General features: G+C 48.0%; 1 protein-coding gene across 1 annotated transcript in view; it reads right to left on the reverse strand.

Moving 5' to 3' along the window:
* Col6a3 (collagen type VI alpha 3 chain) overlaps window positions 1-19,041 on the reverse strand; it is a 76,160-nt gene extending 57,119 nt beyond the window's left edge. Inside the window, exons 1-2 of the mRNA XM_090355113.1 lie at window positions 18,765-19,041; window positions 7,089-7,209 (exon numbers count right to left, since the gene is read on the reverse strand). Of these exons, the coding sequence (XP_090211239.1) occupies window positions 7,089-7,179 (91 nt within the window). The 5' untranslated portion in view covers window positions 7,180-7,209; window positions 18,765-19,041. The remainder of the gene's footprint in view (window positions 1-7,088; window positions 7,210-18,764) is intronic.
* Between the last annotated feature and the right edge of the window lie 4,745 nt (window positions 19,042-23,786).

Below are 23,786 nucleotides of genomic sequence, written 5' to 3' on the forward strand. Positions count from 1 at the left end.
AACGTTTTCATTCTTAAAAATACTGCAGTGGATTCTGATATTTCCTTTCTCACATGCTGTTGGGTTCTGTGAAGCTTGAATGCAAGCCTGGAACCTGACAAGATGCTTCATTCATCTCCTTATGCCAGTGCCTCTATATCTAATCACATAATGCAGAACAATGTTAAACAGAGTGATGTGAAACCAGTCATGACATAATTATCCAACCTTATTTTTATGACACTCTAAGTAGGTCATCTGGTAGACCTGGGAGAATGAGATAATCCCTCAGTCAGGCAAAAGATGTAGAGCCGGCTGAGTGAGACCATGTTAATTCCCTACCTCCCATTCCGTGGCTGAGAATGGGGTTACAATGGTGCACTGGGGAAAAAAATCAGTAATCCAGTAAGTCTGCTGAGCATTTTAGAGGCATTGCTTAAACCCAGACTGATTTAAATTAGAATTATTCCTTATAAATAGTTTTGATAATGCAGCTGTGATTAGGGACAAGAAGAGATGTTTATGTGAGCAAATATACTCATATTGTTGGGTTCAGAAAATGTATATTTGGGGCCTAATTGTAGTATTGGGAGAGCATTCGTTATGAACTTTTTAATGGCAGAGAATGTGTTATATTTAAAATTGAATTTTGCAAATAATGAAAGGGGTGACGTTAATCAATATTCATGGCATTGTTAATCTGCCTTGTTAAAAGGAAAAAATAAGAATTAGATCAATTCAATTTGACTGTGCCAGAAAAACTGTGTTTATTCTCACTCTGAAAAAGCATGCAAATACTGCCCCATAAAATTGGCAGGTTTTCTCTAACGCAAAGCAAACTTGTCTGAGTACAAGCTCAGGCAGGAGGTGCCAGCCTTGGGAAGGTTCCTTTTTCCCCTAAACACATGGGAAAAAATCCCCGCTGACATCTCTGCAGAGTAATTCTGTGCACAGTGAAAGTAAGCAAATTTGAACGGCTTCCATCACGATCCTTCTCAGAAGATACAGTGATGAGAATAATTGTTTTGCTATAGGAATGACAATCTTGTTTTGTCGGTTTGGGGTTTGCTTTGGTTTTTTGTTTCTTTATTTTTTTTCTTTCATTTTCACTCAATAATCCCATGCTCTTGCTTTGAACTCCAAAATATGTGCCACTCTTCAGCCCAGATGTAAGATTCCAGATGTTTCTAGGAAGGTGCAGAGCCATGGAGTTTGAGGTGCAACAGAGAGCCATAGAAATACTTCATATTGTGAGGCAGAAGGCAGATGAACCACACCACAAAAAAAATCCCTCTGCATTTCCAGCTCTAAGCCAGTGACCCCCCCCCAAGGGATCAGAGTAAGGGATGAGAAAGGGTCTCCCTCTTGCTCAGCACATGGAGACGTTTCAAAAAAGACTTCACATGATCCATGGACTCAATAAAAATGATGCCTATGTCACTGTTAAGACTCAATTCCTTCTTCATTTATTACTCCCTTACTTGGGAGTTGAAATCTGTATAATGCAAATAAGACAAAACAACCCCGAGGAAAATCTGTGAGCATTTTTCCCACAAGCTGAACATCTACAAATGTAGGTCATAAAAACGTTGGATAATTTGTCATCACCGCATCAAACAACAACGTGATCTTCTTACACATACAATATGGCACACACAGAGCATGCTTGGCTATTCAGGAGAGCTGAAGCCTGGTGTGGGGCCCGAGAGGCCTATGATAAACACTAATCCCAGTGTCTCTCTCAAGCGGCAACACTTTGAAGATGTCTGGTTTCCCTACTTCTGTAGCTCACTCATCAAACCCTCTGCATCTGCTATGGAAATTTTTCCTAGGGAACAGTTAATGTCTACCAGAAATCCTGTTTCCCTGAGCATATGATTGGGCACAAGACCTTCTTGACTCAATTGGTGGCTCCTCTGTTACAGGAAAAAAGACAGAAAGAAAGGAAAACACATCCCCATCTCCTAGGCAAAGCACAGTGCTGTGAGCTTCACTTCTTTTTTTCCAAATCTTAATACTCTGTTGAGAAAAGTGACATTTATACTGAAATCATTTCATAGGGGTCTTGTGTCCAGTGTTAGAAAGAACAGCAAAGGGTGTTTGTAAAACACAAGAGTCAAAAGCTGATAGCCTGAACTACGTTCATTTAGAACAGTGGCAATCATTCACAGCTTATGTGTGGAACGTTCTTGTCTTATGCTTGTGAACGCTTTCTAGGGAAAAGTCCCCTGGTAAAAACGATAAGGAAAAGAAAGCGGCCTAACTGACAGCCATGTCTGCCTAGTCCTCCTAAGTGTTTTCCGCCAAAGCTCTAAGCAGACGTGAACTATTCTGATGTTGTCCATTCCATTTTATCTGATGTTATTTTTTTTTCTGTGAGACATGCAGTAGGATCTGATACCAGAACTGGAGAGTGCAGTTAATTAGAAAAGACAACACAGAAGATTAATATTCCACCTGATGCCGTGAGTGGCTTCAACATTAGAAGACAGAGATGCGTTCTTGGCATAAAAACAAAGGTTTTTATCATCTGTGTGGAAATATGACATGTTGGAAGACTCACTTAACTTTTCCTGGATCCACTTATAAAATAGCCACATAAGGAAAAATTCCTCTTTGTCATGAGTTTAGCAAGGCATCCATGTTTTTGAAGGCTCCTTTCTTTACTGATGCCTTCAGTTGTTACTTTTTAACCACTTTCTTTGCTGTTAACCTTGTAGTCTGAAACAATGATGGCCCTAGGAGATAGCAAGACTGAGACGGCCTGGTCTCACACAGCAAAGGCCATTTCAGGGATCCTCCTGCGGTCCTTTGGAGCGTAGGATTCTGAAGGTGACCCTTAGAATCCCAGTGCTGTTTTCTGGCAGGACAGACCTCTGTAGCACAGTGCCAGAGGAGGGGCCTGCCCCGTGGAAGAGGCCCATCCATCGTGCTGGCCCTTCCCGGTGTGCAGGGGAAGAACCCAGGCCGTCCCTCCCCTTAACAATTGCGCAGCTCTTCGCCAAGGAGGACGGCAGCTCTCCCCCTCCAGCAAAGCTGAGATCCCGGGGGACCCTCAGGGAAGCCTTGGCTCAACCCCAAACCCCTTCTCTCCCCCAAGCTCTGCCTGACTGTAACAGCTGGCTTCTCTCTGCCTGAGCATGGCCTCCATCGCCTCCCCCGCCCCTGCTTTCTGAATGTCTGCTATAAACAACTGTCTAGTGCTGTGTTCCCACAACAGCCTGTCGTTGTGATCACAGTCCAGGGGCTCTGCCTTTCCTTGGTCACCCCACACTACCCTTTTAGAGTTCAAGGTTTATGTACCAAAGCCTCGGCTCGCTCCTCTTCCCACTCCACCCAGCAACCACAGCAACGAGGGGCTGGCTTTCCGTCTATCACGGAGGCTCCTCTTGGTGATCCCCACTTCCTAAGGCTGGCTCTTACCACCTCCTCCGTGCCTTGCACACCTGAGTCCTGGCTGCACACTCACTCTTCCCTCTCTGAAGAGCTGTGCACCAATTCGTGGCACTGCAGGCATTCCACAGTTCTCCGCCCCTCTGTGTGACTTCTGTGACTCCAGGCCCAGTCTACACCCGCAATGAATGTGCTGTGCTCATCGGGAGAGGACTGTTGTCCGTGTAGACAGCCCTGATAGGCACCATTCTCTCAACTCCTAAGCCCTCTCAGCCCCACAGGCCTTCGGACTGTCGATGTACACACACCAGCTCACACTGCAAGCGAGCTGAAATTCCACCAGTCCCCAAACGATCCAGAACTGACCGCTCCACATAGATGGTGCCCTGCCTGCAGGCCCCTCCTCGTGACCCCTTGTCCCTCTAGCTCTTAGAACTCTGCCAGCCTGTTCCAGTTCTCTACCTGGTGAGGGCTCCACACCGGGGATTTCCCAGCTCTGCACTAGAAAGTATTCTTTCCTCTCTGTCTCTCTTCCTTTGTGACTCCAAACCTGGGATCCTTTGATTCCAAGAGTTCCTGAGATGCTTAAAGAACGCTGATGGTTCTCTCCACTGGCAGACTCTGACAACCAGGCAGCGAGGCCCCTGTCACCTCCCAGGGCACTGTGCCCAGCGGCTCCAACCCCTCCAGGCTCGAGTGCCATTTGCTTTAGTGAGATGACCTATCTCCACTTGGTCCTTCCCAACTTCCCTCCTACTGGCTACAGGTCCTTAGAGACAAAGTTTCCCTTCTCTTATTCCCTTTTCTTATCTTGGAAAACATGTCTGTTTCCTCTTAATCCTCCTTAGCTCTCTCCCACTCAACCCAGAACTCCCACCTTTCCCTTGTCAAATAGCTGCCCAGCTTTGGACTCTAACACAGAGGTGTCCCTCTGCCTCCCTGGCGGATAAGGACACTGGTTCTGGGCACTCATTGACATTGCTTTGGTCCTGTTCAGTTCTGTCTTGCTTATTAAGTCTCCTTCTTCCAGTCTGTTAGGAACTCAGCACTAGAGGAAGTTATCTACCGTGTGACTATCCAATAGCACATTAATCTAGGGTCCATGCTCCCAATATTTCTAGGGTGGCCCTGATAAGGGCTTGTGGGATTCAAAGAGTCTCTGGGGACAGAGTCACTGTTGCAGCAGGAAGGACCCCAGAAATCCAGACCAGAGCCAAAGCAGGCTTCTGGCTCGTTCCTCAGCTGCCTCTCACCCTGTGGCCATTCAGGTTCATTTTCTTCAAACAGACTTGGGCTGAATCACAGCTAGGGCTCCGACCACTCTGATCTTTCTCAGTTCTCTGACATGGGTTCCATGGGGCAGAAAGAAGAGCTCTCTGCTCTTCACCAGACACTTTCCCCTCGGCTCCCACACTTCCTGTCCTAGAGCTGTTCTCGAAGGACACGGACCCTCTGCACGTGGGTAGGTAAGAGAAGCCCCCTTGCGAGGGAGTTGTAGATGAATGATATGGTATCTCTTCTGGTACCATCATTAATGGCATTCATTGAGTTAAAAAAATATTCACTGGGCACAGGTAAAGGCTGTATTTGAGAGGGAGACTCGGGAATGATCAGCAAACCTTTGCTTTTAATTCTGAGAACAGTCATCTCGAGCACCCCTAAGCACCCTCTACTGCCATCTCTCAGGCCAGCACTGGCCAAGCTCATCTCGACAGAACAGCAGGGCAGGGAACAGCCTGGCGATGCAGCTGTTACCTGTGATGTCTTTAAGGGTTTCGGGGTCCCCAGCCCTTCCTGGCCTCACGGAGGAGCGCACACAGGACACTAAGCTTCCTACTATGTCCTGAAGTGAGGGAAAGTTCTCTAGGTTGAACACATGCATACGGACCGGCTCGCTCTCTGTTTCTTTTATCGCTCCTTCATCTGCGTCCTCAGCTCCAATTGCAAACTCGTTCACGTCTGCAGACGGAAGCCGTGCCGAGGACAGAGCAAAGCCTTCCTGGGAGTGTCCATCGTGAGCACAACGATTACCTGAGGGACTCCGTCACTGGCCGGGCTCCCGGCTGCCTCAGTGAGGTGAGTCTCAATTACATATTCTAATCCTTTTCCGGTCTGACTGCTTGCCCCAGGGTAAGACAAGTTGGAAAATGGGACAGGACTTGTTGCTTAGTGTCATATGTATGTAACAGGAACTCAGTGTGTGGGCTTCCGATGAACTGGACCAGAGCAAAGTGGAAATCACTTTCTCTCACAGCTAAAGATTCTATCACAGCATAGAGAAACTCTCGAACAAGTTGGAAACGTTCCTCTCCAATGCTCCCAGAGGAATCCACTAGAAAGATTATATCAGCAGCGGCACCGTTTTTGACATCTTTAAAAAAAGACATTGGTTTACATTTTTCTACTGTTCAAATAATGGCTTCCTGTCAGTGCAAGAGCTTCCTAAACAAGTTCAGCTGCCGCTAGGCTGTAACTAAGTAGTTTACAACTTACCTGAGGCGCAGGCCCCGGGCACGTGGACTCAACAGCTCTGGTACCCAGACCTGGCCTATGCTCCATGCTCCGAGGTTCCAGAGTGGGAGAGCATCTCCTGGGTGCCTCAGAACTCAAGCACGGTTCTTGATGGCAGTTAGTCCCCTACACCGACCACCAGACCACGGAATCTCCTATCACAGTGAGCAGCTATGGTTTTATAGACTCATTCTTCACTTTGGAGTGTGAAAACTACTGCTGTCTTACATGACCATGCACCCAATGCGTTGGGATATTTGTAGGAAAATCAACGGAATGAGTGGATCTCCTTTAGGTGAGGAAGGCCCAGGTCACTATGTTAAACCAACTCTCAAATGTCTCAAATTTCTGAGCATGAAGAAAAGATGTGGAGGTAGTTAGTGCCTATTGGTCATGGCCTGGCCAGTAGATTCGACAGACACTCAATAGTGTTGGATTCATCCATAAATGAGTCTAGTTCTCTCTTCCCCAAGTGTGCCAAGCTTCCATGTTCCAGAAAGAGTCCTTCAGCAGCCATGGCCAGCCTGGCTCCTGGACTCCACTTACCTCAGGCTAACAGGGACCCAAGCTATGTTCGTCTTCCACTGAGGGATGCTAATCTCCCTCCAGAGCTACCTGGTGTGGGGCAGAAGCAGGGGGCTGCAGAGCCCCAGCTCTCCAGAGAGAATAGGTGGAGACCCAGGTCAGGGTTGGGGGCTGCCGAGACAGCTCTCCAGGAAAAGTGGAGTGGGGGGACGCCTAGCAGCCCCTCCCAACCTGAAACGTATGAAACTGTCCTGACACTTGGAAAACAATTTTTCATTGCATTGTTGGAATCTATTTTTGAATTGATTCTTGTTGGCATCTATTTCAATTAAAAACTAGATTTTTTTCCCACTCAATGTTCTGTGCCCAGATTTTTTCCCTCAGTAGTTGACTCCTCTCTATTTTATGTGTTCAGAGACTAAAGTAGAAGTTCTTCCAGTGATGAACCTTCTGATACAGAAACTTCCTGTTCACACCCAATGTAAAAACAAGTACCTTTCAATCTGCCTCCAAGAAATCAAATCCACGTCTCAGCTGGATAAGGAGCATGTGACTCACCTACAATAGGCCAGGGAGCTGTCCCTCAGCATATCCAGGCTCTCTATCAAGCTCATAAAGTCTGAGATCTAGAGAGAAACACTATTCCTTCATACAAAATTCAAGACACTTCCGGACCTTACCTGCATGTTGCTGTTGGGCATAAGTCAGAGAAAAGCCTGCGAGAAAGAGGCACAAGATGGCCACTAAGGACAAATGTCGATGTTTCCTCATTTTGAATTTGTCTGAGCACCAAGTTTGAACCTAAAAGAGAAAATAGAGCAGGAGAGAATGGTCAGGCGCTTTTTTTTTTTTACTCTTATGCTGAAAAATTCCCCCAAATCCAATGGTTTCGATGACTCTTTTAGACTGCCAAGGGAACCATCTATCTTAAACCAGCTGCACACAGGCTGATGGCAAGTGAGCAGGGAAGCTGGCAGGTGAATAGAGAGGGAAGTAGAGGTACAGTGTGTGCCATGTATAACACAAGGCTTACAGCACTCACTGCTGCCATGCCACCCACTTAGTGTGTAGGTACAGTCCATGATACCTGCAGAAAAAGGCTGCAGAGTGACACACTGCTCTGCATGTACTAAAAACAAGTGCACAGAGGGGGAAAGGAGGATGGAGAGAGAGATAGAAATGAGAAGAACAAATCTCTGTCTGATGGGACCACAGATTCCTGTAGGTCACAGAAGATAGCCTTGCAATGGAGTTGCCTACTTCCTGGCTATTTTTTCTTTAAGTCTGATGACATGGACCACGGAGCCTATATGAACTTGAACGTGGCTGCCCCCAAATCAAGTGTGTGATCCCAAACTGGTGCATGGTGTGTGAGGTGTGCAAAAAGTAGCTGACCCATGGGTCTGGCTTTATGACCATGCTAATCACACCTCCCTGGCTGTTCCCTGTGAGACTGGAGGCTGGCACTCATCAGGGAGAGACTTGACTAGGAGCAGAGGGGGAAAAGTCAAGATTTGAACTAGAACCCCCTGCTGTGTTTGGCTTTGCATGTGTTGCAACCTGGGCAAAATCTGTTTTCTCCTTAAACGCAAGCCATCCTAGCAAATTCATGTGAGCAGCATTTACACAAGGCACCTGGCTGGCACACTCATCTTTAATCCAGAGCCTTTTCATTCTGCCATTTGCACAGGAATATACTGTGGCTGGTTTCAATATGGAAGGAAAATCGCTATGGCCAAAGAAACACAGGCACTCGATTTAAGAGGTTTTCACGTATATGTCTAATTCTAAATACTTCTTATGAAACATTCTTGGATAATTAATAATTTGAGTTAAGAAAAGGAATGTTTTCAAACTATGGTGAAAGTGTAATTGTGTCTGGTGTGGTGATTCACACCTGCGATCTCAGCCACCTAGGTTGAGATCAGGAGGAAGAGGAAGAGGACTAGGAAGTGAAGAGAAGTCCGGGCTAACGGTCCGCAGGGCTTCATCTCAGCCAGGGAAAGCTGTGCCTGCTGGCGTGAGGACATAGGAGGACATAGGAGGAGACACAGGAGGATTGTTATCCAGGGCAACTGGGACATAAATGCAAGACTTTATCTGAAAACAATGAAGGAAAAGAAAGACATGGAAGGCACGAGGGCTGGGAGAACTGGTAGCATCACTCAAGTGGCCTGTCACATATTGAGCAAGGTCAGGGCCCAAACGGCTGAGAATGACCACTGGAAATACCAATGGGCCAGAAGGGTAGAAGCACTTTCTTGGAGTTGTGCATCCTCATCAGCATCAACTGTTTGTAATTTCCCTCTTTCTACTCTCCTGGTCTCTCTAAGCCAATGCCAATCCCTGTCCTCATATCCTTGTCCTCGTGGCATGGATATCGGGAGCCACAGTATAAATGACCCAAGTCACACAAAGCAAAAGGCGCCCTGACATTCACATGGAAATCCCCTCTTCCTGGAGTTTGTTGATCCAGTTCAGTAACCTCAGTATGGGCTTTTGAAGGACCCAGATAAGGATTCACCCATGTTGGGAAACACAAAACGCTTGGAGCTGGATACAGCATAAGAAGGTCATTAAAACATCCCTCCTTACACAAGGAGAACGGTAAACGATAAGAGCTCTTCTGCCAGCCTCCCGTGAGGGTGACATGGGAAGTCTTGCCCAGTCTTGATGCAGCACAAATGGCAGAGACAGCTCACCACCGTTGTCACCATTTCCCAAGCATATTCCATGCAATACTCACTCCACGGAATGTTCTAAGGGGGAGAGGAGGGGACTCCATAAACGCTAGAGTTTGGGGACATTGAATGTGGAATAATTGCATCATACAATAACAACATAGCAGCTCCAAACAATGCGAAGGACCTTGCTACACCTTAGCTCTGCCGGAATTTACCAGACATAAATACGATAGCATCTTTTCTCCACAGAAGCTGTTTGCACCCTACCAGTCGAGCCATGGTCTGCTTTACCTAGGTCTCGCCTCTCTGAAGCATCAGCTAAAATCCATGGACTCGACTAGCCCCAAATGCTTCTAGATCCGTTTTACATCCTCTGTCTCAAGACCAGGCTGACTGGCCCTGATGGACGTGAGGGGACAGAAGGACACCGGCATGGGAAGTGTTCGGCACAGCAACCCACGGTGACATTGGGAGCCTGGCAAGACTCCACGGTGCGTGCAGGAGTAAGGTGTATGGTGTGACCTCGTTGAATAAGTAACAGACAGTTTATCAAAAGGCATGTTTGGAAACTGAAATGTGTGTTGACCTTGACCAGAGGGTGGATATGAGTGGGAAGGGTGGATAAAGAAAGAGGTCAAGTGGACAGTGTTTTCATAATCTTCAAGGTGATTAGGTGAAGACAGCGGAAGGAAAGCTGATGAGAGTGGGTGGGAAGGGGAGAGGTAGAACGGGGAAGGGTGACAGTTATCAAGATGCACTGCAGACAAAAATACATTAAAATGAAAACCTGGGTAACAAGTTGAAGATAACCTAAAAATAAAGCTTTTTAAAAACAGAGGCCAAGCGTTTGGCCTAGTGGTAGGGTGCTTGCCTAGCATGCACGAAGACCCAGGTTCCATTCCTCAGTACCACATACATAGAAAAAAGCCAGAAGTGGTGCTGTGGCTCAAGTGGTAGAGCTCTAGCCTTGAGAAAGTCCAAGGACAGTGCTCAGGCCCTGAGCTCAAGCCCAGGACTGGCAAAAAAAAATAAAATAAAAACAAGAATGGTTGGGGCCTGGAGTTTGGCCTAATGCTAGAGTGCTTGCCTAGCTTCTGTGAAGACCTAGGTTCCATTCTTCGGTATCACATACATAGAAAAAAAGCCGGAAGTGGTGCTGAGGCTCAAGTGGTAGAGCTCTAGCCCTGAGAAAGTCCAAGGACGGTGCTCAGACCCTGAGCTCAAGCCTGGCCAAAAAATAATAATAATAAATGGAGAAACCAGAGAATGAACTCCCAGACTCATTATGACTGGATTTCCAGGGAAAGTCACCTGTGCTGAGCCAGAACTGCCCTGAGATTCAGCCTTTGAGACAGGAAGAGCTGAGCCCCGCAGCTAGCACAGGGCGCTCTCCATGCCGGCTTCATCTCAGAAATGTACCCACAGTGACAGGGGAGTACACTGTTCTAACCTCGCCCAGAGGGCTCTGGACGACTGTCTGCCGCACCATCTCCCAGCAGCAAGAGCACAGCAGGCCCTGGGGATTCGGCGTCTTCAGGAAACGTCACGTTGGGAATGAGGGTGGACCACCCAGAGGTGCCTGAGACCATAAGAAAGCCAGCCTCTGCCTCTTCTGGATGTGACACTGCTCTGAGCAAGCACAAGAGCGATGGAGAGGGTCTCTCTCCTCGGTTTGCTCATTCTGCTTCCTTGGATGGCCTATGCCTCCTGCTCTCCCCAGTAAATAAATGCTGTCTTTCTCTTATTTGGATCAAGAACCAGACCTTATGAAGGGAAGGGTAACAAGATGCTCATGGCAACTTGGCAAAGGCATAGTCTCATCTCCTTGCCTGCTGGACAGGCAATGCAGAAGAGCAGTCTGCAATGGTCATTGCTGTGCATCGGCAGTGTGCCCACATCCTGCTGTGCCACTCTGGGCTCGAGGCACTATGACAGCCAGGGTGGAACCCATGGCTGGCTTACCTGGGAAGGACTCCACCACACCACAGCCCCAGCTCTGCCCCTTCCATCTGTAGAGATCCTTCAAGTCCAGCCCCTACCCTGGAAACCCTTTAAACAGTTCTGTCAATCAGTTCTTCTCTTTCCTATCCTCTGTTAGACTCATTCTGAGGTTTTCTCCCAGCAAAAAAGCAAGTGCGGTTGAATGCTTTCCATTAATTGGTTTTATGTATACTTTAAATGATATGAAAGTGTACTGGACATGTGCTTACCTGACTCTATGTAAATTCATTCACCAGACTTTCATTTCCAAAACAACCTGTAGTTTTCATTGTTCTAGACCAATATTTTAATATAGGACTGACTCTGTAAGTTTTGTGGAAAATTACATTACCTCTGCCTGGGGCCCTGTTCTTTGTGATTATAAAAGGCAGCGATGCCTGGCCCTGCCCAGTTTTTAAGCATCAAGACGTTCTAGCAAAAGTGTTCATGTGAGTAGTATGAGAGAGCTGGTAAATTCTGATAAATATTTAATCCATGCAGCAGAAACATGATTTCAAGTAGTTTTTGGTGGTGGTGGTGGAGAATTACAACACGGAACAATGCAGGCTCTCACTACAAAGGACTGGACTGTGAGATGAGGTGTGTGGGAAGAAGGACGCAGTGTGCGGTGAGGGGCGTGTGCTGCTGCTGAGAGCACGTGGAGGGAGGAGAGCACGGATACCCCTGCCGGGAGGCGTCACAACCTTCTGCTGTCTGCACAGGAATTCGCTTTTCAAGAATCCATCCCAGAGTTAAAGGGAGAGAAGGGAAGCCCCGGGGAAGACAGGGACAGGGCTCCTGCAGCTCTGAGAAGCAGCTCAAGGGCTGCTGCTGTTTGGGACAAGGCATGGCCCAGACCCCGCCATGACGAGCCCAGCCCCCGCGTGGCTTGCTCCAGCCAGACTCTCAGGTGAAAAGCAACCTTCACATCCCAAGCTCCCCCAACCCTCCACCCAGGGCCCGGTCAGGTGATCCTTGGATTCCTAGCACAGCTGATGAATAGATAGTCACATTTTCCTTTGCAATTCTATCTGTTTCATTAGGTATTATATCCAGAATTTTTCAAATCAAATTTCCTGGCAGCAAGTGGTGGGAACTACTTGGATGAATTAGGAAGCACAGCCAAACACTGAGCTGTTAGGGAGCAGCTGGTGGAAGCCATACCGCCTGCCTCGCAACCACGAGGCCCTGAGTTCAAAACTCCAGTGCTGCCACAAACAGAACGTCAAACACCAGTTCCACAAATGATCACCAAGTTTGCCCCCGCCTCAGATTTCTCCTCCCCCAGTTCAGCCCTGCTACCCCCCAATGAGGAGAGACGAGGGAACACAGCAAAAGAGCCCACTGGGGTTCCATCTTCAATGTGATGTCACACACTCACCAGTCCAATGGCACCCCCCACACAGTGCTCCACGTGACAGTGAGTGACTAAAGCCAGATGAGGCCAGCTGGTCTGTCAGGGCCACCTAGATAAAAGTCACTCCAAGGCTACATTTCCAAACTCAAGGGTGGAGCTGAGGGAGACTTGCAGGCACAGTTCTCCAGCTAAACCCCTGCCCCCCCCCCCATCTTGGAAGGAGAGAAATAGATTCCCATCGTGGTGATGCTGAATGTCTGACTCTGTTCTTACAAATGTGAAAAAAATGAAAGCCAGACTTGGCTGTGTGCGCCCTGTGGGCGGGAGGGGAGAAGAGCCATTTGTCGGGGATTGTGTGTCCTTCGGATAACAAATTCAAAAAGACATTCCCTGAATGTTCATTTAGCTCTTCTAATTCTTTTGTTTTTACCCTGCCTTGTTGAAAACGGAACCCAGGGTACCTTTTCCCACTTAGTTTCTGCCTACTTGAAGTTTTCAGAAGCATTTCTTATTACAAAGTTCACTCCACAGTCTTCAACTTGTGATCACATTCTACCCCATCCCAGAGACTTTCCCAGGCTATTTTGCAATGCTGTGAAATTAGTTGTCATTAAGCCTCCTCAAAAGCATTTCCCATTTTCCATGTCTGGAAATCTTTTTTAGGAAAAAAGACACACACACACATGCACACACGGAAATCATTTTAAAAACAAAGGCTTGAATGCATCCAGAGCTCTCATTTTGAAGTCTTTTATTTGGTTTTCTCCAACACCACTTTATAAACCCAAGCTGTCTCCTATCCAAGTCTAGTCTAAGGCCTCTGTTAACCCCTCACTGTCCTGCTGAAATTGGGGCTGCAGAAATCAGAACACGGTGAGAAGATGTTCAGTGTGAACTGAGGGGCAGTGGTTAGAGCATTGGCTTGGCTAACTTTGCCAGGAACCCTTTCTTGGCCTCAAGAATAGGAGCACCTGGCTGTACTCCTTTCCTCACTCCTTCCCTTTCTTGCCTGCATCCTGGGGAGATTGCTGAGAAGACTGCTGGGACCTCGGAGACAAAGCAGGGGAGTGGAATTGCTCTTGGACAGCTTTTCCAGGGGATCCTCAAAAACAAATGGCATAGAATGAGTCTAAGAAAACCAACCCCCCCCCAAAAAAATCCTCAAAAACTGGCTGTCTTTTTCTTTAAAAAAAATCTGCTGTAGTCTGAGCACCGGGGACCCCTGTGTTAGAGGTATTCTACATCGCTAAGTACCTGTTGGCCAGAAGAGCGTGTGAACCCATTATCCTACTAATGGTAGACGTCAGACCTTCAGACTGAGGCTAGGTCCATTTCATAGTAAGGGAGAACTCGAACTAGGAATGTTTCGAAAGGGATAACACAAAGTCCTTTCCACCAGGGCCCAGGACACAGGCTGCTGTGAACTCCCTTGGAGTGTACGTAATTCTTCCTCTCTGCCTCTCTGAAGCCATGGCGTTCCATTGTAGAATCAAAATGGCTAAAGTGTTCTTCATACTAGTAGGAAACATTACGTTTTCCTTTGCTTTCTGATTCCCAAGTTAGTCTTCAAAATAGAAAACTTGCAAAATTCGACTTTCTTACAGTGCCTGCCAGTCAGACTGCTTAATCTTTCCCAGGCTCACTTCTTAATGCACAAAATAAGGCGGATGGCGGGGGCAGACCGTGGTCCGCAGGCAAGCCTCTCCTCTGCAGTGCAGGCTCGGGCTGTGCTCACGGCCCCAGGCTCACCTGGGGCCCCTTCGGGGCTCTATGTGGTTTTAGCTGAGCTGGCTGCAGCTCCGTGTGCCAGCACTAGCTGCTGAATCAACTAATGAAGATTCCAGAAGTGAGAAGCCAGTTTCCTGGAATGGTTTCCCTTGAGATCTGACTCATATCCAGCTGCTGCTCCGCGCTTAATTTTGAAACGAAGCCGGCCTACCATCTCTTCCTTCCCTGTGCCTCGGGTCCGAGGCAATCTGTGGTGGAAGACATCCGGGTTTCACAGACAGAGCTGTCACCCGAGTTCTCCCTGCCATCCCACCACTCAGGTTGTTCTTTGCGTCTTGCGTGTCAACCTGGGGAAGACGTGGAAGTGGGTGGGGCTGAATGCAGCCAGGCCTCTCGGAGACCAGCCCTTTGCCTTGGGGAGGAGGTTGGCAGAACTTTTCATATTTGTTTCATTTTTTTTCTTCTCTCCTTTTTCTTTCCAGATTTTTTTAAACAACAGTTCATTCTCCTCTGCTAAATCAAATGCAAATAAACGAATCCTAAATAAAACTGGTAAACGCAGAGCTGGGCACGAAGGGCTCACATCTGTAGCCTTAGCTATTCAGGAGGCCGAAATCTGAGGATCAAGGTGCAAAGTCTGAGCATACAAAATCCAAGAGACCCGTTTTTCCAATTAACCAGCCATAAGAGACAAGCAAGAGCACAAGGCTATGAGATCAAGCCTCATATACAAGCACTATATTTGTACACACATACATACCCATATGTATATACATCTAGATGTATATACATACATACACACACACACATATATATACATATACCTAGATATACATATATAGGTACTCAGGAAACTGATTTTGCCTCAACTACCAGCACTCTGCACTAGAGCCTTGTCCTAAGCACTCATCTTTCAAAGCTCCCTGCCCTCGCCTGGTGTGGGAAGGGTATAAAGACAAAATCTGCCAAAGTGATCAATCTTTTTCCAGTCATTCAAATAACCAAGAAGAAAGCAAGATCCATGCCATTGTTGCTTTTGTCCCCTCATGCTGGGGCGTGTTACCGTATCCTATTAAGCTGAGTGAACATGAGACTACAGAGGCCAACCACAGGCAGACAGCACTGGGATTCTCGACCTGGGGATTCTAGCAACACTTGCCTCAGGTTCACAGTCGTAAGTCAGAGTGCCAGTAACATAATTTTAATTAACAGATAATTCAAATTCACAAATATAATCTGTGGGACTTTCAAAATGTGTTTAAACTGACTTTCCATTGGGGGGGAATGTAAAATGCCAGACCCCAGCTACTTTAGGAATTCCTGGATCTGCCTGTTTTCATGTAAACATTCTGCACAGATGCCACACACAGCGTGAGGATGCTGTTAGGTAAACTTTTGAAATTAGACACCAACACATACTTTCTTTATAACTTCTCGTGTGCCCAGGGCTCTTCTAATGGAGAGGGCACTCGAGAACACAGAGAGCTTTCTTTGAAGACTTCCAGTTTCATCTTGTTATACTCACACACGAACGTGGAAGCAAGATTCAAATAGCAGGTCCCTCTCAGATACTGTGTGTGGAAAGAGACTCAAGGAACCCTGGAGGCTACTCGGAAGCCCTGCTGGGCTATCCATCAATGACACCCCAAGAACACTGAAACCCCACCCAGAGAAACTCTGCAAACCACGTGGAGATGATCCTGTGTTCAGAGGGACACAGTGCCCTCTACAGGAACAAAACCAAACCGTATCCTCAGAATCCACTAGTCCAACATGGACGCACCAAGTCACGTTTTCCTCTCTTTCCCCTTAGACCAGATCATTTCTGAGACCCATTTCCCACATTCCTGAATAAAGCCCCTCTCCTTCAAGTCAGGACCTACGGGTGCCACTGAGAGTAAGATTCTCCTTACCATGGTTTCAACAGGACAAACAAAGCCTTCTGTTTAAAAAGCAAGATTGTCTCTTGGAACTCTTAAAGTGGAAACAGACTTTATCTAGAGACTTTATCTAGTTTGAAGTAGTAGGAACCTTTGAAAGTTGCCCTCTTGAAGATTGCAATCATTTTTGGAGCTCTGCTTTCCTTAGCTAGAGCTACCAGTAGGTTTTGGAAATGCCAGGTCCCTCCCTAAATCGTCAACTATTTATGCAGTGGTGGTTGTGTTTTGATTGTCTGCCTGCCATGGCCAGAACACCATGTAAAGTTCGCTCCTGTAGCTCTGTTGGGAAAGCCTCCTGGGGACACAAGGTCTCATTCAGACGGCACCACCACCCATTATTCTTCCCCAGGAGATACCAAATTCTCAGCTCTCTTCCACAACCAACTGACAAAAACAAATTTTCCAAGAAAAGAAGGTTTGCTAAAATTGTTGGCATGTTTGCAAGAAAGTCTCATGCCACAGAATTGGGGACTTGCTGGTGAAGTTTCAATCCTAAATGGAATTTCACCAAAAAAGATTCAGACCACGGGTAAAACGACTCTTAATCTAAGTCACCCAAGTTCTGGGAAACAGGCAGGACACCAACAGACAGGGCTGTCTACCCAACTCTCAATGAGGCCCGGGGAGGGGGGACACTGGCTTTGAGCACCCCACACTGAGACCAGGATGCAAAGCTTCACTGGAAACACAAATCCATGGAGTAGGGACTTTCCTCCTAATTTATTGTCTCTTCCGGTGGGTGACATGTGTGAAATAAAGGGAAGTGGAGACATGAAGACAGGTCTTCTCCAGAGATATCACGGAGACCTCCAGCCCCTCGCCTGAGGACCCACCATGGTGGAGTGGGGTACCCACCGCCTGGCCCAGGGCTGAGATTCTAGGGCTGTCCCCAGCCACCTCCCAAGAGGGGTTCCAGCCACTCCCTCCATTTCCCAGACAGGAAAATCCCAAGAGAGCCACGAAGTCCCACCCCAGCCTGGTCATCGTCCCCAAGTCTTCTTCCTCTCTCCATCCAAGGTCTGCCCAGTGATTTCTCATGGCTGTGAGCAACAACAACAGTAATACTCTGTGATGGTGGAAAGGCCTTGCCTAAGAAAAGGTGCCCAGAGACAGGACTGTTATCCCTTACCCCCTCACCCCATGCCCGCAGTCATGCCACAATGGCACAGAGCTCAGCTCTAACCCACTGGGCCTCCCCGGCCCGAGTGAAGGAGGCACCCCCTGAGGCTCCGTCATGGAGCCCCTCTGCAGGGCATGCTTCACTCTCCATTCCTTGCTATGGAGTCTAAGCCACTTTTTTTCTAATACCTTCCATGGAGTGGGACAGGAGGAAACCCTCTTCTAAGGAGAAAGGCCAGGTGGCCCTCTCCCCATCTGGGAGGGGTCCCTTGACCCTTGGCTCTGCCATGGGATTCCTTCTCTTTCTCATCTTCAAGGCACGGAGGAGCCAATGGTGGCTACCAGCTGAGTATCCCCTGTCTTCATTCCAGGGAAGAAGTCCCAAGTCCTGGAACAGCCCCTCTGCCTTTCCACATCATTTTGGTTAGAAACGTCGTGATTCTGATTGTGAAACGATTCCTGTTCAATGTTTTGCCATGGTAAGAACTGGTTCCTGGGGTACTGGGGACTGTGACCCAGAACCGAAGCACCCCGCAGGCTGAGAGACCCTGCCGCTCTCCTCTGGCTTCAGCTGTGAGTGGGGAGGGAAGCAGCCGCATAGGGCAGCGTCCCTGGCTTGCCAGGGGGTTCAGGAGGTCCCCTATGTCCAGAGACGCCTCTACATTGGCCCTGGACTTGTTGTAAGACTGAGTTTTCTTTAACGGCTCCCCCAGTACAGCCCAGGGACCCCCCTGAGTCCCCATCCTTGTGTCATTCCTGTCCACCTTTCTTAGGTGGCAGACTTAAAGAGGTCACTAGCACCAGCAAAGAACGTCCCCAGGTCAGGAGAGGGGACCTGAGCCCCACCCTGGACCCTCCCGGCCAGGGAATTGCCCGTGGGCCTCCCAGCTTGGCATGGTGCAGTGAACATCTGGAGAGCACACAGCCTGCAGCCTCATCCATTTGGCATGTTGCCCCAGCTTCGCATTCCTTCTCCTCTGACCCCGTAGCTCCCCAGAGCAAAGGACTGTCCCAAAGGACAGTCTCCAGTGTGACTTCAGACTCCTGAAAAGAAGCCCTTCCGATCAGAGCTGAGTAGGTCCACGCTGACCCCAAGCTCAGGCCCCCCAACCTTGTGAAGACAACCCTCGCTCTTCCTTCCCCCGGGTGGCCCGGGGCAGGGGCCCAGTGATGCCATCAGAAGACCCCGAGACCCCCTCGGGTCTGCTCCACCGTCCCCCGCCAGACACTTCTCAGAGCAAAGCACGTTCCAGCCGAGTTAGGAAGAAGCGAGCACCACATAAATCACAAGCTGCACAAACAAAGCCATCGGAACTCCCTGACATCTCCTTCCACGCCTAGGCAAACCCACGGCCGGAACCTCAGCCAAGCAACCCAGTCGGTAGGACCAGTGTAGGAACCCGCAGCAGACTCCTCCAGAAACCCGGCGCATCCGCCGGGGATGGAGATGCACAGAGGTCCTGTGGGAGCTCCTAGAATGGGGTCACCTCCGGTTTCCAGAACATTCCCTTCCCCGCTACAGTGAGGGAAGTGGGACATCTCACTCACCCTGAGCAACGGGAGGACGCGGGTCCCTGGCTTCTAGACTCAGTTATGTCCGACCAGAATGCATATTGCTCCTGCTCGCTGTGTCCCTCTGTCTTTCTGCAGCCTTCCTCCACAAAGCAGAGCGGGGACCAGGGAGAGAGGAGGCTGCGTCCTCTTGCAGTCTTTGCTGAAGGCTCGAGAACTGAGCCGCCTTTGGTGGAAAGCTGAGCTCCAAACTGGACAGGGTCCAGGGTACAATCCAGCTCCTCCTCCTCCTCTCTCTCCTCCTCCTCTCCTTTTCTTCTTCCTCCTCCTCCTCCCTTCCTCCCGACCCCTCCTCTCTCCTCGCTGCAGGACAGACCCAAACTGTAAATGAAAACCAGACCCTGGGCTCTGCTGCTTCTGGCCGCTGCTATGAGCTGATGTCACTTCTCTTCTGAGTACCGTCTCCTTCCTACAGATGCTCAGCTGTGCTCCTGCTGCCCTAACTCCTTCAGAAAAGAAAACTTGACCACTTCTACCCATCACCTTCTGGGCTGGGCTCTGGGTGGCAAAAAGCATGAATTTTGGAATTTCATGACAGGTCTCCATGGTTTCCTGCCATGTTTCCAACACCATTGGAAAGGAAAACAGGAAATGCAGTCCCCCTCCCAAGCCCTAGCCACACCCTTCCATTGCTTCTTGAAGTTTCTGAATTGAGACTTCTGCTAATAATCTCCCTTTTCAAATACACAAACCCGCAATTAACATCGCCTCCTTGGCTTTCCACTAACCAAAGCTCTGTTTGCCAGTGAAAGGCAAGAAAAGGGAATCCACTTCTTTTTTTCCTTGAGTTCTATATATAATGGGTCTGATTGTAAGCCTTGGGCTCATTCTGAAGCCCACACTGAGAAACTCAGGGTGGCTATAGAGCTCTGAGTGCCAAGAAAACTCCTGGGAAGAAACTGAGCCTTCTTCAGACCTTTGTGGCTTTCAAAGCTGTGTGATGGACGTAGCACTTCTGTTGTCTCTCTAGCTCATACACTCCGCATCCCAAGGCCTTTTTATTTCATCTGTTTATTGACTTGCTTGTGTATTATCTTCCAGTACCAGGATTTGAACATAAGGCCTGGAGCTCCTCAGCTGACTTGCTCAGTTGGTGCTCGACTGCCTGAGCCATGCCTCCAAGCCCAGGTCATTGCTGGTTAACGGGAAATGGAGTTTCTCGGGGTTCTTTCCCCAGGCTGTTTTCAAACTGAGATCGTCCAGTTCTCAGCCTCCTAAGAAGTGGCTTGAAGGTGTCAGCCGCCCATTCCAGGCCCCCAAAGAGAGACACTGGTTCTGTTAGATAAAATTATGGCCCTGTTACACAGATTAGCAAAACCATATTCAGAGAGGCTAAGCGACCCCTCACTGTCTGTCCTCTCCCCGCCCCCTCTCTCTCTCTCTCTTTCTCTCTCTCTCTCTCTCTCTTTCTGTCTCCCCCCTCCCTTTGTTGGGAGTAGATGAGAATCCCAGACTTGGCTATCACCAAACTTTCTCAACATTCTACCACTATGTGGCCCATGGAAAAAGTCAGATCATGAAAGCCAGCAAGAGATGTGAAGGCCCTTCCGGTGTGAAGAGTGAAGAGAACGTGAGCTCCTTCCCCTGGGGTAGCCTCCTGCCTGCTGGAGAAGGAGAGGAGCAGAGCAGAGCAGCACGGGAGCCTGCTTCCCCCACAGCTCCTCGGCCCCCTGCCCACGCATGGCGGGAATCGCCCCCATTCCCCCTGCCTTCCACAGGACTCGCCCCCACTCTTCCTGCCACCCACATGCACACACAGTCAAGAATTGTTGAGGCGTGTCGGGGTGGGTAACAGGGTGGATATAGACCCAGGTGGAGGGGTGACCCACAACCATCTTTAGAGCAGAGGTTCAGAGAGAACACCACACTGCCCACGTGACATGAGACAGGAGCTGAGCTCCTGCAGGGCCTCTGGCTCCTCCCCACATGGCACAGCCACAGAAATGGCCCCAAGGGCCGTGGGGGAGACCTGTGGCCCTCCCTTGGTCAGGAGTGCAAAGTCAGCACAGGAAGAAGCTTCTCCAAGGCCCATTGCCCACTGCAGGTAGACAGCGTTTAATCCCACAGCGCTGTGCTGCAGGCAGGGCAGCTCACTGCCCTTCATGGAACCAGCACATTGTGTGTGCTCCCCTTTGTCTAGGACAAATCCAGCTTCGTTTCTTCAAAGTAGCCTGTTGTTATTAGATTTCTTGATCCTGGCCATTCTAACTGGAGTGAGGTGGAATCTCAAAGTTGTTTTGATTTGTATTTCTTTTATGGCCAGAGATGTTGAGCATTTCTTCATGTGTCTATAGGCCATTCTTATGTCTTCTTCAGAGAAGACTCTCTTTAAGTCTTTGGCCCATCTTTTAATGGGATGGTTGTTTCTTTGGAGATTTGTTTTGGAGAGATTCAATTTTTTTAGCTGTAGATGTATTTTAGATATGAGGCCTTTGTCTGCTATATGGTTAGTGAAGATCTTCTCCCACTCTGTGGGCTTTCTATTTAACTTGCTAGCTTTGTCCTTTGTCTTAAAGAAGCTCTGCAGTTAATGCAGTCCCATTGGTCCAAACTTTCTTTAATTTGTTGTGTTTCTGGGTCTTGATTAAGAAAGTTTTAACCTGTGCCACAGAGACCTAGTGTATCTATTATTCCTTCTTTTGAAGTTTTCAGGGTCTCTGCTTTTACCTCCAGGTCTTTGATCCTTTTGGAGTTAATCCTGGCGCAGGGTGACATAGAAGGATTTAACTTTAGTTTTCTGCAGGTGCTTAACCAGTTCTTCCAGCACCACTTGTTGAAGAGGCTGTCTCTCTTCCATCCCATTTTTTGGCTGCAGGTTGATTTCTGGTCTTCAGTTCTATTCCATTGGTCCTCAGGTCTGTTCTTGTGCCAGTACCACGCTGTTTTGGTTACTATAGCTCTGTAATAGAACCTAAAGTTTTGTATTGAAATTCCTCCTGTGCTGTTCTTTCTGCTAAGAAGTGTTTTTGCTATATGGGGTTTTTTACTATTCCATATGAAATTTTGGATTGCTTCTTCTATTTCCTTAAAGAATGACATTGGGATATTGATGGGTATTGCATTGAATTTGTAGAACAGATGCTAACAGGGATGTGGCCAGAAGGAATCACTACTACACTGTTGGTGGGAGTGTAAACTCATTCAACCACTATGGAAAGCAGTATGGCAGTGCCTCAAAAGACTAACCATAGAACTCCCCTATGACCCAGCAATTCCACTCTTCGGCATTTATCCAAATGTCCAGAAACAAGGACATACTAAAGCCACTAGCACAATGATGTTCATTGCAGCATTATTTACCATAGTAAAGATAAGGAGCCAACCCAGATGCCCTTCAGTTGATGAGTGGATCAACGAGATGTGGTACTTATACACAATGGAATTCTATGCTGCTGTCAGAAAGAATGACATTGCCCCATTTGTAAGGAAATGGAAAGACTTGGAAAAAGTCAGATTAAGTAAGCCAGACCCAAAGGAACATAGGCTCAATGGTTTCCCTCATTTGTAATAATTAGTACACATCTGGAACTCTCCTAGCAGAGGATTATAATAGCTCAAAACCTATGTATATAAGATCATGTAGGCTGAGACTAAATGAAAGAATCTCTAGGATATGGAAACAAGAGCTATATCTTGAGTGATTGTTGTTCTTAATGTACTATTTCTCTTTTCCTTTGTTGCCCTTTGGTTAATCTCATATTGTTACTATAGCTGACTGTTACCTGGCATATTGTATATACGTTTATATGTTTATTTGAAATAGGAAAGGGAAGGGGGGGAAACAAGATGATGGGAGGGGGTGGGAGAGGGAAATGGGGACAAAAACATGAGAATGGGGTATCAATGTATGAGAAGTAATGCACCTACTGTCTGGTGAATGTAACTGTAACCCTCTATACATTACCTCAATAATAAAAAATAAAATGAATAAGAAGAATTTGCTAGCCTATACATGGCAAGCATGAAGAAGCATGAAAAAGATTCACAAGATTCAAATAAGCAGCCCTGCTCCCCAAGCCATCTCATTCTTTAAGGTTTCACTATAACCATTGACAGAGACTGTCTCTATTACCCAACCGAGGCTCGAGGACCTGTAAGAGCCTCCTGATGCCATTTCTCCTCAGCTGTTGGGTTGAACTGGCCACGACCCATTGCCTTCCACGCCATTCTCCCAGCCACACAGCCAGAAGGTTTGCAGCGCCATTTCCCAGGCTCTTTGAGCAGGGACTAAATGGAGTTAGGCTTCCCCTCTTGGATGTGGTGTTTGGATGATTTTTCTCTACTTGGCTGTCCTTTCTGTCACAAGCCAGCACTGTGTAGTGAGCACACCAGTGCCTTCTCCTGTCCTCGTTCTCAGGAAGGAATATCAGGAGTGCCTCATTCTTTGCAGGGCACTGTCAGTGGAGGCTGGGAGCTGTCTCTCCTGGAGGCCTGAGTGGGGTGGGTAGTCGGGATTCTTACACAACCCTCACATCTGTGCTGATGGTTCTTTCCCTTCCTCTCATTGATGCTGTTAAATCTCATTAGATTGAGACTAAGCCTTAGCTCCAATGTGTAAGGGGCCCTCTGTTCCCAACTGGCTTATGGCTCTTGAGCCTCTGCTTGGAAAAGAATGGCTTGTGTCCATTGTCCCTGTCCTGTTTAATCCCTTTACTGAGATTTCCTCTGAGACATTCTATATGCATCCAGCTGACACAAACTCAAAGGCAGCGGCGACATATACAGACTTCAGATGCATTGCAACCTCTCCTTTATGCCATACATAATGTGGAAGACTCCACTATAATGTGAATGAATTGCACAAAATGGGAAGTTCTCTTCAACTATCACCTGTTACTTTAACTCAACCAAAGAAGACCAGGCTGATGATGGAGGAAATGGAACTGAGCCCTCCATGTGACCGTGAAATTGTCAGTAGCAGCTTGAGATGACATTATGGGAATGTAAGACATGTACTGGCAGCCACTTTGGAAATAGGAGACTGTATGACTCACAACC

The sequence above is a fragment of the Megascapheus bottae genome, chromosome 21 (genome assembly GCF_031878675.1).
Source record: "Megascapheus bottae isolate mThoBot1 chromosome 21, mThoBot2.hap1, whole genome shotgun sequence".
NCBI classification, from domain to species: Eukaryota; Metazoa; Chordata; class Mammalia; order Rodentia; family Geomyidae; genus Megascapheus; species Megascapheus bottae.